Consider the following 14,755-nt stretch of genomic DNA (forward strand, 5'->3'; position numbering starts at 1 on the left):
CGATAATTTCCCTAGTTTTAATAGACATTTGAATCTCACGCCAAAGTTTGTAGTTTATTTCCTCAGTTTAATATGTAGTTCACATTATAATAAAAAAATATCTACTATGAGAAACACAGGGACCATAAGAAACTGGGAGCTATAAAAATGTTGATTCTTATTCAATGAAAGGTCATGTAAAAATATATTTTAACCATTTTGAAGGAAATACATGAGACTTTCTCCAGACAAGTTGGTGGGTCTTGCATGCTTAAAAAAATCTAAATCAACTTACATGTTCAAATCCTAACCAAGTTTTTTTCTGCCCACAGGTTTATGTGAACATGTCTGTCTATCACGTGTTACTGTGGAGACCAACTCTTTCTTGTAACCGGGGGAGCCTTAAGTTATTCCAGCCAATCAGACTTTGTCCAGATTTTTTTTAGATAATTCAGGTTGCACTGCTGCACCTGTCTCAGCTGTTGCAGCAATGGTCCCACCTTGAGATCAGAAGGAAAGGAAGCCAGAAGAAAGGACTAAATCGATATCCATTTTCAGAAACTCTTCTGAGCCAGGAGCCTGCCCTTGTCATGGCCAGGAGAAGTATTTCTCGAATAAGTTGCTTCCTGTGACAGCTCTATCAGCTAACTAGTGACCTGCTCCTCATTTGATACCTCAGTCAACAAAGATGATTCTTCGACTGCTGCTAGTTCTGTCCGTTTGGGTGGGGCCTGATCAAGCTGACTCTGCCCAGTCTAATGAACGGCGTGTTGTAGCACACATACCTGGTGACATCATCATTGGGGCATTGTTCTCTGTCCATCATCAGCCTCCTGCTGACAAGGTAAAATGCAATTTTTGTGAGTGCATATGTCTGTAGGATAGTATTTATCATACATACAGGAAATTTTGTTATGATCTTTTTATGTGTAAACTTTTCTGCATTGAAAGCAGAACGTTAAAAATAATACTGAAGCAAAGACTAAAGTCTTGAATTTTCCATCCTGTTTTAAAAGTGTCATAATGATTCGCTGCTTATTAAAAACCTAAGAACATATTCAATTTTTAGAATGGGTTCATGAACCTACAACCTCCATTAGCTGCCCCAGGAACCTGGAGACATGCACTGACATTTATGATTTTTTTCCAGTCTCATTATAGATAATTGCACTCCCTGGCAAAAAATGACTTTCAACATGGCAACCATGAATATAAAACCAATATAAGTCCAACAGTGAAGCACCTATTGTGAAATGTGTAATTTCAGAAATGCGTTCATCCACTCTGCTCAAAAATGAAAATACTAATGCCATTTTCAGTAATGACAACATTTAGACATCATTGTTATCTAAATGTCAGTTCAATTTAACTTAATTGGATTTCTTTCCCCCACCTTGTACATCCTACACAGGTACACGAACGCAAGTGTGGTGCCGTACGAGAGCAGTATGGCATCCAGAGGGTGGAGGCCATGATGCACACACTGGACCGCATCAACACGGACCCGCACATCCTTCCCAACATCACCCTGGGCTGTGAAATTCGGGACTCCTGTTGGCACTCAGCTGTGGCTCTGGAGCAGAGCATTGAGTTCATTCGGGATTCGTTGGTCTCCTCTGATGAGGCAGAAGAGTGGGGCGGAGGACTACCCTGGGGAGGCGGTGGTGGTGGAGGTGGAGGAGTGACGATGAAATGTTCAGACCCTTCTGCCACTCCAATGCGGGGCAAGAAACCCATTGTGGGTTTAATTGGACCAGGGTCGAGCTCAGTGGCCATTCAGGTCCAGAACCTCCTCCAACTGTTCAACATACCACAAATTGCCTACTCTGCCACCAGTATGGACCTCAGTGATAAGGTTGGGTCATTGACTGGTAGTCAAATTGTAAATGTTAGCCCATATATAGTATATGTAATAAAAATATCACAGGGATAATATATTTCTGCTCTTTTATTTAGTTGAATTAATGTGAATTTGTTTCAATTGCCTTTCCAGAGCCTTTACAAGTACTTTATGCGTGTGGTGCCTTCAGATGCCCAGCAGGCACGAGCTATGGTGGACATTGTCAAGAGATACAACTGGAGCTATGTGTCTGCTATACACACTGAAGGTACAGTCACTTACACACTGTCTCTACTCTTGCTCTGACTTTTGAACATGTCTTCCAGGCTCAAACATGCACACATCCTCACTTCGTTACACTGTTTTCCGTGCTACTATAATTACTTACCTGGATCTCATCCAGAGTGACTGTAAATAAATCAAAATGTAGTCCAAGTGGAAAGACCTTGATTGCTCTAAAATGTCAAATTAGGAAAACATTTGTGATACTTGTAAAACAAGGAACATTTTAAGAGATTGAAGCCAATGGGAAAGGCAGAATAAATGTGTAGAGTAGAAGTTGTGGGGCAAAGACAAGGTGAAAAGAAAGACAGGGGTTGGAGGAAAGTAACTGTAAGAGTGTTACAGAGAAAGAGTGGAAAGTGTTTCTAAAAAGATCAAAACACACAGTTTTCAGCCCCTTAAGGGAGATGTGTTTTAAGAAGGATTAATTGTTGCCAAGTTGAAGCAAGCTAAAAGCCAAGAAGTTGATAAAGCAGTTGTGTACGAAAAAAGCAGTATAAATCAGGAGGTTATCAGTGGATACAGAGATGAATGAGGTCACAAGAACTAGAACATAGAACAGCTAACAACCAGTGAGCAGAGACAAAAGGCTGTCTTTTCAAAATACTGCCTTGTACTGTAGACATGAAGAAGAAAATGGTGTCATAGACATGAAGATTCAGTGCCCTCACACATTCATTCCCACGCTAAATCTCTCCAGTGAGAGTCGAATCAACAGGTTTTCTGCAGGGAGATAGTGTGACAGTTACAGGAATGGGAGGACAATGCTTTAGCTGAGTCTGTGTGAATGCTTGTGTCCACTGAGAGAGGGCTTGTTGAACCTGAAAATGTGTGGTAAAGAGTGATAAACACACTCAATTTGAGGACTCTACATCCCGCCGCCCTGGCATTGCCTGAAGGTGTTACTATAGCATTCGAACTTTGGAACAGTGTGTTAGTGTACATTTACATGTGGATGCATATTACATCTGCATAGTGAGTATGCTTAAATGCGTGGGTGTGTGTTTGTGTGTTAGAGATATTTGTATATGGGAGGACGAAAAGTATATAGAATATATAAATCAGATTTTTTTTATTGCAGTGTCTTTGTTTTTTCAATTTGAATTACTACCTTGCATGTAACAATTGAATATACATAATCCATTGATGTGGATTGATTCTTTGAGTTGTGCTTTAATTCGAAATCCCTCCTGGATGCCTCACTGTCAGTGCCTGCCCAGCTGGTTTTGTCCTGTCAGTTAAGCTAGCGGTAAAGAGGTAACTGCTAATAGCTAACAGTTGAGATTTAAAGTATGAACAAGATATTCCCCCCCCCCTCTGCTGTATGGAAATATGGCAGATTTAGGCTACAACGGGGCTGTCTCTGTGTAAACAGGGAAAATGTCAGTCTCTGAAAACGCACATGCGCACTACGGCTGCAATCAGCTGTGAAGCATGAGTGTTGCAGCACTCTGCAGCTCGAGCCGAGCCGTCTGTTGTAGTTTAGTGCTTGTCACGTCACAGACAGCTGGATTTAGAAAAGGGAACACATTATTCTCTAACGAGAATAATGTGTCCCCTTTTTGGAAACAAAAACGGGAAACGAAGCAAAACGTTGTTGTATAAACAATGCCTTAGTTTTTTTTTTTTTTTTTTTTCAGATACATGTCAGAGCTGAGTGAATATCATATATTTTTGGCTGACCGCTGAGGTCAGCTCTACATATGGCCCTTTCCGTATACTGACTGACTGACTTAGTAAGTAAATGCTTGAGTGAGTAATCCATCTTTCAGAGCAATACCATGCAGAGCTGGGTTTGCTTGTACTGAATGCCATCAGTAATGGCTGCCTCCACTGTGTTAACTAAAGCCATACATACAGAGTTGTGGTATAGGTGGGGTTTAGTTGTACTGAAAGCCCTCTGATGGCTGCCTCCACTGCTCCAAATATCTCAGATATAGCTTTAGCATTGCATCTGTTTTACCAGAACTGGACCACATTTCTGTATGAAATAAAGAATAAAAACAACCCTAAAAGCTTTTCATGTTGAGAAAGATGTTTTCACTTTTCTCCTGACCTGCTTTGGCGTGACTACGTGATAGTTAAAGGGGAAAGGGTACCTGCTTGTGATAATGCTTGTATACAATGGCTGCTAGTAGCTCTGAATTAGTCACAGCAGCACTTTTTTAAAAAACAGACAATTATTTATCAAAACAAGAGAAGAGAGCAACCAGAGATGGGAACTGGAGTCCACGACTTGGACTTGAGTCGCACTTAAGTCACGCACACTGGTGACTTGAGACTTGATTTGGCCGCAAAACTCCAGACTTGACTCGCACTCATGATTTGAGACTCCTGCAAAATCTTCGGTTTTTAATTTTTCCATCAGGAGCTCCTGTCCCCCTGTCACTCTTTCTCCTATCTTTCTATTTGACAGTCCATGCGTCTTTTACACAGCAGCGTTGGCTGCTTTCCTCTCATCCTGTCTGCTTTCATGCTGCATAACAATGACACACACAGATGCGACGCTCATGCACACACCTACACTGAAACGCACGCTCACATGTTGATAGTGTAGACTTTTCGCTTGTATCTGTTGAGGGCAAAAGTTTAAGAATACTGGATAACAGCAGAACTTTCTCTTTTAAAGCTCCTCTCTGACCACGAAGGACCAATGCTTCAGCGCTGTGTGTGTACGCTCCAGCTGTGTGTCTCTGTGTCACCTGCGTGAGCCAGGGTGTACGCTATGTTAAAAAAAAATTTGGTAAATATTCCCTTAATACTATACCTTTATGGGGAACAAATCAATTGTATGATCTCCACATTAGCATTGTTAAGAGAACACTACTTAAACGTTTGACTCATCTTCATTTGCAGGGAATTTGACAAATGTGCTGTTTATTGATAGTTAACAGCTATAAAAGACAACAGCTCTGAAACTTTAAATAAGGTTCATTGAGGCGGTGAGAACCAGAGCCAAATGCATAAGAATCTTAAACAGATAAATTAATAACTCAGGAGTCCAAGAGATTTCAGCTAAATAAAGTAAACATTCAGCTTAATTTTACACATATAAAGACACACCTTACACACCTGTCTGAGGAGAATTAGAAATGTTCATGAAACCTTCTGCAGTTTTTATTTTATTTTAGAATAAACAGTTAATTAACAGATAGTGTTTTATTGTTTGTATAAAATTACTACCAATAAAGACTTATATCTGGCAAAAAAAAAAAAAAAAAAATCTCAAGTGACTCAGTGTCTGTTAGGGCTGGGTATTGCCACTGGTTTCCTGAATTGATTCAATTTCGATTTACAAGGTCCTGATTCAATTCAATTTCCGATTCGATTCAATATCAATTCATTGAGGGATATTTCAGCTACAGTACCTGTTTTGCTTGAATAATAATAATACCCAAACCCTTGGATATTCAAGGGAGTCCTAGAGAACTAATGGCAGAAATTATACTTTTAGTTGAATTATTAACAAGAAACCCTCTAACTAGGCACAATATTTAAAATATTAAAGTTCACACTAAAAACTGACCCCAAACTTGTTTCCTGAAAATACCTTTTATTGACTAACACATTTGATCAATCAACATAATAAAGTGCAACATAGACTTAACAGTCAGTAATAAAAGATCGATCTGTGAATAAAATGAATTGATATCAGAATTTAAATAAAAAAATCTGTCTGAATCATAAATCGATTTTTTGAACCCAGCCCTAGTGTCTGTCTCTATCAGTGAAGTATGACACGTCTATGTAGTGTTTCATATATATGCAGAGAAGAGCTTTGTTAAGAGGAGAGACAAAGATGATGTTTGAACACAACTCCTGACATAAAACTACCATTGTGTGAAGTCTTAACCACTCAAATCAGGAAATTTTGCACTGCCCAGACTCAGGATATTTTGTCTGTTGTTATTTTATTTTAGTTAGTTTTGTAAGTGCACTATACAATTTTAGTTAGTTTTTTTTTTTTTTTTGGCAAAGCTTAGTTTTTTTTAGTTTCAGTTACTAAAATGATTTTTGAATTTTACTTTTAGTTATTCAGTTAGTTTTACATAACTATAGTAACTTTGTTCTGTATTGATTTGAACCAAAATCATACTGTGGCAGATTTTTCCGGATATTGGAAAGTATTGTCATTGTCCAAAGAGTCAGTATCACTTAATAATGTATCGTATCTTATCATATCATATCGTTTTGTTTTATATCATTTGTGTCACCGTTTACATTCATTTTTAACTCAGTCTTCTAGATCAAGTACTGCCAAGTAGACATGTAAATCACCTGTTTCATCACAATACAATATGATATTGATATTTTGAAAAACGATGCCATACTTTCACATTTCACAGAATCTGCCACGATGCTTTTTGGATATGATTATATATAGATATTTATCAATATAGGAAACTGGAAACAGGAAAGTTTTAACATGCATGTGGGAGGTTTCAAAATAAAAACATAGCTTACAGATGACTGTAGATTCATGTTTTAACTTTCTATTGATCTGACTGGATAATTAATCAACTAATTGATATCAGTATACATTGATGGATTGTTACATGCCTATTGCCAAGCTGCACTGCTCATTAGAAATGAGATATACTCCTTTCATTGCTTAGTTAACTCCAGTCAGTAGAGCAAGTCCCATCTCCCAAAAACTGCAGCCAGCCTATGGAACAGACCTGACTAGTGGTGGGTGGCTACAATGCAGTCTGGGTATAAAATCTGACCAACGTTTGTTTTAAACATAAAAAAATATTTATATTTCGTTTAATCAACTAGTATTTTTGTGCTGAGGGTGATGATGTTTAACCATTAAGTTGGCAAAATGCCTTGATATACATGGGTCTCAATGGTGGTGTTAAATTTTGCATCCTTTGACTGAGATCATCATGTTACTAAGTATGAGTGTGCGTTTTTGTTAGCTTGCTGTTGTTCAAATCTTAGCGGCACTCAGGTGATGTGGATGTGCACAGTAATTTTTGCCTGAGAGGGTGTTTGTGCCTCTAAGTACAAATGTGTGTTTGTCTCCAAAGTATTATTCTTTGCATTTCATCAGACAGGCGGGTTTCACCTTGGAACTGGTCTTCAAGGTCAGCAGCTGCCGTCTCTAATACAATCATTATCAAATGGAGAGAGCCAGATGGAGGGTGGCAGAGAGAAGACACAAAGAATTAGGAAGGGAATCGGAAAGAGAGAGGGAGAGGTTCAGAAAGAGAGAGAAAAAGAGGGAGATAAGAAAGAGAAGCAAAGGGATAGGGAAGGCACTGGAGGAATTATGAGCGAGGACAAGCAAAGGGGGTTGTGAGAGAAGGGAGGGCAGGGAGGAAATTGAAGGAGGGAGGAAGTGGTAGAAATGGAAGGGTTTAAAAAAAAAGAAAACTGGGGGATGAGACAAGGGAGACAGAATGGGGAAAGCAATGATAATGGTGGCAGAAAACCACAGAAGACAGAGTTCAAGGTGTGTGTGGCTGTGAATGGAGATAGATGTGCTTGTGCTTTGGATAGATAAGAGAGCATAGAAGAGCTGCAGATTCAGAGAAAGATGGGAGGAGTGGGGGAGAGTTTAGAGGGACTCATTAATTCTCTGCATTAACATTTTGCATCTGGAGGCAAGAGACGACAGAAACTGATACACCAGAAACTGAATAATACATGTGATATCAGCAGAGTAATTACACTGAAGTAATGAAGTATTATTATTGGAAGGAGGAACACTGTTAATATTATTTTATGATTTGAAGATAATATGCATGGCACATGCCTGATTATATGCATGTAATGTATGGATTTTACAACCATTGAATACAAACAAGTCTCATGAGGCTGGACTGTGTCTCTTCATATATAGGTCACAATGCAAAAGCTGAAACAAAGCCCAGTTCTGTTACTGGGGATGGGCAGCAATTTCATGTTACAGAGTGACTGACTAATACAAGTTCAACAGGAATTTTATTGTGAATTTGTAAATGTTCACTTCTCATCACCCACTTTATCCAGCCTCAACTCCACAGGGAGCATTTTCTCATAGTCTGGCTGAAATGCCATGTATGCAGCTGTTTCCTCTCAGTAAGTGATTTCAATTTGTGGTTCAAATGCTGTGATAGTATGGGGATAATTGCAGCTCTCTTGAAGTAGAGAAGGATAAGTCAGTAATCAGCATCAGTTCCCTTTTGTAATGTTTGTGGCACAGTTTTGCTTCTTGGCCAAGAGGTGAAAAGACAGGGACAATAGATAGACTGATGGATAGGTAGACTTACAGATTGTTAATTAAAAGTATATAGATAAGGGATGAGGATTTCAGGGTTACTCAGGATATGATGTATGATTTGTGGTATGGTTAGTGATACGCTATGCAGTATGAAATACAATACAAAATTGGATACCTACAGGATAAGATAAACTATTTGATGAGCGATACAATATGGGATATGATAAGCAGTAAGATATTTGATCTGATACAATAATGTCTTGATACAACCATCTGTAATATGACAAAGCAAGACTGTCATGAAGTTTAATTGAAGAAGAGAAAAAGACTTAAAATTTAGGCTGTAGAATTATGTATGTATGCACTGCAGTATGGCTGTCTTCTTCTTTTATCCGGCTGTTATCCTCTTCTGTGGCTCTATTTGTGTCATAATTTCCACTGTGAAGAGCGAAAAAGTTTTGATGCAGTAGGAAAAAATGTCTGTGTAAAGCACCTGAATTTATTTTGATTAAGATATCAATATTTCGAAACAGTGATTTCATACATGCCATGACATTGTATGTATATGTTGCTTGTATTGCCATTTGCTGTGCCAAAGTTCTGACCCACCTATGATATTATGATATATTATGAAATAAAGGTTTTTTTTAATTTTAAGAATTTTGTAAGTTACTGACCATAACAACAAACTTATTTCCCCATGCAATATTTCCAAATGCACAGACACTGTGCTTACAAGTTACATCTATTTTAAAATTTTAGTCAATGCATAAAATATATTTTATATTTGCCAATTTAAAGTTGGCACCATTAGGGGTCTGGAGTTCTCCCCCAGAACATTTTAGCATCAGACATTTCCTTTACCCTATTCTTACCTATCATAAATACCCAAGTTTGTGCATTTTCTGAACAACTTAAAAGTTGGATTTTGCTGTGTCCACTTTTGTGTTATTATATATTCGAGTGCTGAATGCACACACCTAACATTGCAAAGGTCATTGGTCGGTCAGATTCCATGTCTAACATCAGGCAGGTAGGCTATATCATTGGCTTATCCTTATTTTTAAGGCCACGCTAAATCTGCCTCCATCATACTTGTGTGATCTTATTCATGTGAAAAGTTTGGGAAGTTACAGTCTTTGCTCTGTGACTGCGTCACAAGACTTGTTTTTGCTCTCTCTTCCCAAAGTCCATCTTGAAATGGGTAAAAGGAGTTACAGGTACGCTGCTCCTGCAGCCTGGAATCTACCGTAGGAGACTCTTTGTCTTGGGGAGCTGGTCTCTAAATCTTTTTTTTAAAGAAGATTGAAGGCATTGGTAACCTTGCAAAGCAGATGGATACGCCTGTTTCCGTGTGTCTCACTGGCGAATCCATCTTGCAAAGTTCCCATCTGAACCGTTGGGGCCCAGTTAGAAAGTGACAGTTCCAGCGACAAAGGGCAGTACTTTCAGGTGTGACAGAGTCGTGACGTAAGCAAGCAGCAACAAGAGGCTGGTGCAATTATGGCGGAAGAGATTAGCATGGATGCTGCTAAAGCAACAGTTTTTTCAGAACTTGACAACATTTCTTCATTAAAAGAAGAACAAAGAACAACATCAAGTTGTTTTCTTTTTAAAAACTACCTTTTTCCTTTTTTTCTGTGACAATATGCCCAGGAGCATTGGTAGTGTCACGGGTGCATGTTACTCCCAGTGCAGGCGGACATGATTGCATGCTACTACTAGTCTTTTTTTTCCTTCAATCTGACAGTTAGCACCACATTTTTTGTTTAATTTGATGCACATGCCAATGAGCTTTTAGCTTTTGTTTTCCTTGCAAAAACTGATGTATGTTTTACAGAAGTGATATCAAATTTCATTGCATCATAGAGCCTGTAAGACTCAATAGCAGTATTGATAAGCTAAAACATTGACTTTCGGGTATTTGCACCCCCATCACTAGTTATGAATATGACAGATTGTTCATCCAATCAGCCTCCAACAATTTTTTAAAGGTTTTGCCCTTCCCAAACACAGACTATGGGTGGTCACCCAGATGGATGTGAAATAAACTTAAAACAAAAAGTAAGGCAATTTGTGTTTGATACATTATTTCTTTGTTGTAACAGTGCTTCTTGGCAATACATTTTATACCGTTGGAGAGCCTGTTTATTACCCTTTTAAATGATGCCACATTTGTAAGGATCATGCATTTGTGGGATGAGCAGCAGAGCTGAGTATGTGCGCCCATGAAAAATGTGCCAAATCTTCTCTGCCAATGCCAAACAGCTGATTCTGCCATTAACTCTTGTTTGGTGTTTGGTGGATTGGATGATTGAAGTTTGAAAAAACAAGGCATATTGACAATTTAACAATTTACTCATTTAAAAAACAGGAGCCTCAGTAGCGTGTGGAAGAACCATACACAGCCACAACTGCCTGGCACTTCCTCCTCATGCTGGTCACCTCATGCTGGTCACTCTGGCACCAACAGCACACCCAAGCTGATCCCACAAGTGTTCAATGGGGTTGAGGTCAGGACTGCTGGCAGGCCTTTCCATCCTCTCCACTCCCAAATTCTGGAGGTAGTCTCTGATAAACCCTGTTCTGTGGAGCGAGTGTTGTCATCTTGGAGGATAGAGTTCTTGCTGACAGGGTGAGAAAACAGTATTCTTGGGGTGTCATCTTCTTGGGACGCCCACTCTGCGGCCTATCTCTGACATTCCCCGTTATATGTAGCTTAGCCCTCAGTTTGGAGATGGCACTAGGGTTCACTCCAAGCAATGCTGCAACTTGGTTTTGCCGAACACCAGCTTGAAGTTGCCCAACCGACGGGCCCTATCCAGATCAGTCAAACATGGCATGCTGATTCTTGAAGCAGACATCTACTGACCACTGTAGCAGAGCCCATGATTGGCAGCACCTGGGGGTACAAGAAGCTCAAAACAAGAGTCAATAGCTACAGCAAAGTAAGCTGTTTAGCACTGGCAGAGAAGATTTGGCACATTTTTCATGGGTGCAACCCACATACTCAGCTCTGCTGCTTATCCCACAAATGCACGATCCTTACAAATGTGGCATCATTTAAAAGGGTAATAAACAGGCTTTCCAACGGTATAAGATTTATTACCAAGAGGCATTGAAGAAATAATGTACCAAACACAAATTGCCTTACTTTTTGTTTTAAGTTTATATGCCATACAACAGATATATGAAACAGTCTGGCGTGTCAGGTTAGCACACACTAATTAAATTTGAAAATGTGAACTTTAAGACTTTCTGTGTTTCTGCACTATTTCAGTCATGCATATTTTCTACAAGTATAGCTTAGAACAAGTCGCCTTTGTTCATATGTGATTTTACTAACATTGCAGGATTTACTTTAAATTTGTTTAAGACTACTAAGAAGGTAAGAATTTCAGAATGTGCTTAATCTGAGACAAATGGTCATGCATTGATGAAGTGACCTTGCTGTAGTTTTACTACAATCTTGTTTTTTAATAGAGGGGTCTTTAAACTTTTATTGACAGAGCAGTGAAGATAAGATTACATTCAATCCTGCCTGCTACACACTGGATGAAAGGAGCGAGGAAGCTCATTAAAGACACATCAGGCAGCATAAATTGTTATCCCATTTTTAACATTTTTTATAAAGACTGAGGTCTGGACTTTGCTGGCATTATTGCTTTCCTCAGTAAAAAACAAAAACTCTGCTGTCAAAAAGTTTGACTTGTGACTCTGTTATTACAAAAGGTGACCCTTGTGTCAAGAGGTAAAGAGTTTTGTTAAAATCATGGTAAAACAATAAAAGAACAGAATGAAATCTTCTGCAACAATTAAAACAGCTGGATTAGATATTTCTCTGGTGTTTCTGACCTCCTCATTGCTGCTCTTAAAAGCAACCCTGCATGATCAGACAAGTTCATCTTGTTGGATAGATATTTGTATCTGTAGTATGTATATTGAACTGAAAAACTCACTAGATATCTGCATTTTGAGTACTTTGGGTTTATAAACTCACCAGGAGGCCGCCATGTTTTGGTCTGCACTGTGATGTCACAGTTCTGCAGCGCTCCTCACGTTGCTATGCAGCAGCCAGTGTTAGGGCTGCATCTCAGAAACATGGCAAGCCTCACGCATGGAGAATTTAAAAATTTGAGGTCTCTTCTATGTTTTATTTGCACCATGAGTGGTTGTTTGTCCATCTAGACAGAAAAATGATAAATACAGAGCCATATTTACCTTGTTGTAGCAAATATATGTGTCCACATCAGTAGAATATGTTCGAAATCTGTTTCTTGATGAACCAGATGAAGGCCACAAGCTAAAATGCGTCTGTTTGATAAAGTTGTTCCCCAAACGTCTACTCTTTATGAAGCTTTCTGTTTCCACATGGTTCAGGTAAAGATAAACACAGAACAAAAGCACTCCCCGTTTGGGATTTTCAAAGTAAAAATCCACTTTAGCATTTCTTTGGAGAAACTTCGTTTGTATGTACATAAAGCTTTTATTTTGAAAAGCTACCGGCATGCTTCCACTATACACTGAATCCAGTCACTTGTAGGGAGTTTTATTGGGGTAAAACATAGGAGGAATGACAGAGCTTTACAACAGGGAGACAAAACCAACATGCATCAAACTCATGTCTGATATTAAAGCTGTTATGGCAGCAACAGCTTCAAGCAGAAAAAACATCTGAAAAACGGTTACTGCACAACAACGGAGAGGAGCGCTGCTACACCATGATGTCACACTACCAGCATGGACCAAAACATGGCGGCCTCCTGGTCAGTTTATAAGTTCAAATTTTTATTAAAAATGCAGATATCTGGGATATTTAGGGATTTTTTTTAATTCAATATACATTTGAGAGATACAAAAATCTATCCAATGAGATTAACTTGTCTGTTCATGCAGGGCTCCTTTTAAGGTTTGTTGTGTTGCCACCTCATGTGCTAACCTTATTAGTGCAGCTTGTGCAGATAACCATTTTTTTTGTATCCTGGTTATTTGGAAGAATCCAGTGCAGCTCAATGTAATTAAGAAAGTTCTTCACTTTAATTGTCAGCCACGAAACCCTGCTCTGTTGTGAAGGGTATGAGCTTAGAACTGCATGGAGTAAAATGTGTTCTATAGCCTGATAGCACCATCTCTCTGCTTTGGCAAATCATTGAAACGTTCTGTTACTTCATGTTGTAAGATTATTTAATTGCACACTCCTAGTCTGTGGCTAGTTTGATCGTTAAAGTCTTGCAATAAGCTATACACATTCTTTTAGTAGTTTTTTGTTGTTTAGCATGGTTTCTCTAATAAGAATCAACATGTTGCCCTTCATGGGAGCTATTTATCCATTTATTTCACTCTTTCTCTGCCTCCCTCTCTCATTTCTCCTGCTGCTGCTTTGTTCTGTTCAATTCAATTCAGCTTAATTGGTTTTATTGACATGAAATTTGACATGTGTCACCCAAGCACGCTTCAACAGAAATTGATCAGTCTCTCAATAACTCAAGATGTCAACCTTTTTTTTCATCCCCACTTTCTTTACCCTCCCCTCTCCATGTCACTTTCATCTTATTTCTTCCTCACTTTTCTTTATTGGCTCTCTTGACCCTCACAGTACCCATTTTCTCTCCCATTTACCTTGTCTCTTTCTCTCTTCCTTTCCTTTCCCATCATTTCTCTCTCCCTCCCTCTGTCCTTACCTGGGGGATGACATGCCATGGCCTTTGCAGAACTGAGGATGACAAAAGTGGGATGGATTTTGAGGGAAGTGTCAAGAAAGGAATAATGAATGGGTTGGAGGAGATTGACAGAATCTGCTCAAATTTTTCCCGCTGTCTCTGGCAGTGTTGCCTAAGGGTGAAGATTCGAAGTGGGTCATGGGCCAGTTTCTGATGGGTCCCCATATAACAGAAGCTGTTCAGTGTTTTAATGAGCCTCAGATTGGCTTGAGCCCAGATTTAAGAAGTCATGTTCTGGAAATCCTCGTAATGACTTCTGGTAAGGGAGAGTAGATTGCTACAGTTACCCTGCTCCATCTCTGTTATTAATGGGGGTACTGTGTACAGATTTTAGATCAGCACATATTTTATTTACTTGGGAAAAGGTGTTTGCTGCTGTCATGGTCAAGATTCCACTAGGAATATAATTGATTGTAATTGCAGAGGTATATGAGAATGCACCATTAGTAGTGACACTGATGTGTGGGCGTTTGTCTACCTGGATTAAAAATAAACTTGTGAAAACACAATTATTGTTATTGAATGTGACTGTGGTCTAGGATTTCTTCTTGTCTGTTTAATGTCTAGAGAGGGAGATTTCTGGAGATGAAAAACATGATGAAAAGAGGAGTTTGAGTGAAAACTACACCTGTAGGGCAAACCATGGTCAGGGTTTTAATTCTGCTGACATGCATTCTGTCTGTGGCAAGCAGCTACTTCAACAGCAGAAACCTGGGCTAATGGACA

General features: G+C 39.1%; 1 protein-coding gene across 1 annotated transcript in view; it reads left to right on the forward strand.

Annotated features, from left to right (window-relative positions):
• Positions 1-472: 472 nt before the first annotated feature.
• Positions 473-14,755, forward strand: part of grm5b (glutamate receptor, metabotropic 5b) — a 112,257-nt gene continuing 97,974 nt past the window's right edge. The window contains exons 1-3 of the mRNA XM_041806718.1: positions 473-823; positions 1,391-1,834; positions 1,973-2,087. Coding sequence (XP_041662652.1) covers positions 668-823; positions 1,391-1,834; positions 1,973-2,087 — 715 coding nt within the window. The 5' untranslated portion in view covers positions 473-667. The remainder of the gene's footprint in view (positions 824-1,390; positions 1,835-1,972; positions 2,088-14,755) is intronic.

The sequence above is a fragment of the Cheilinus undulatus genome, linkage group 2 (genome assembly GCF_018320785.1).
Source record: "Cheilinus undulatus linkage group 2, ASM1832078v1, whole genome shotgun sequence".
Taxonomy (NCBI): domain Eukaryota; kingdom Metazoa; phylum Chordata; class Actinopteri; order Labriformes; family Labridae; genus Cheilinus; species Cheilinus undulatus.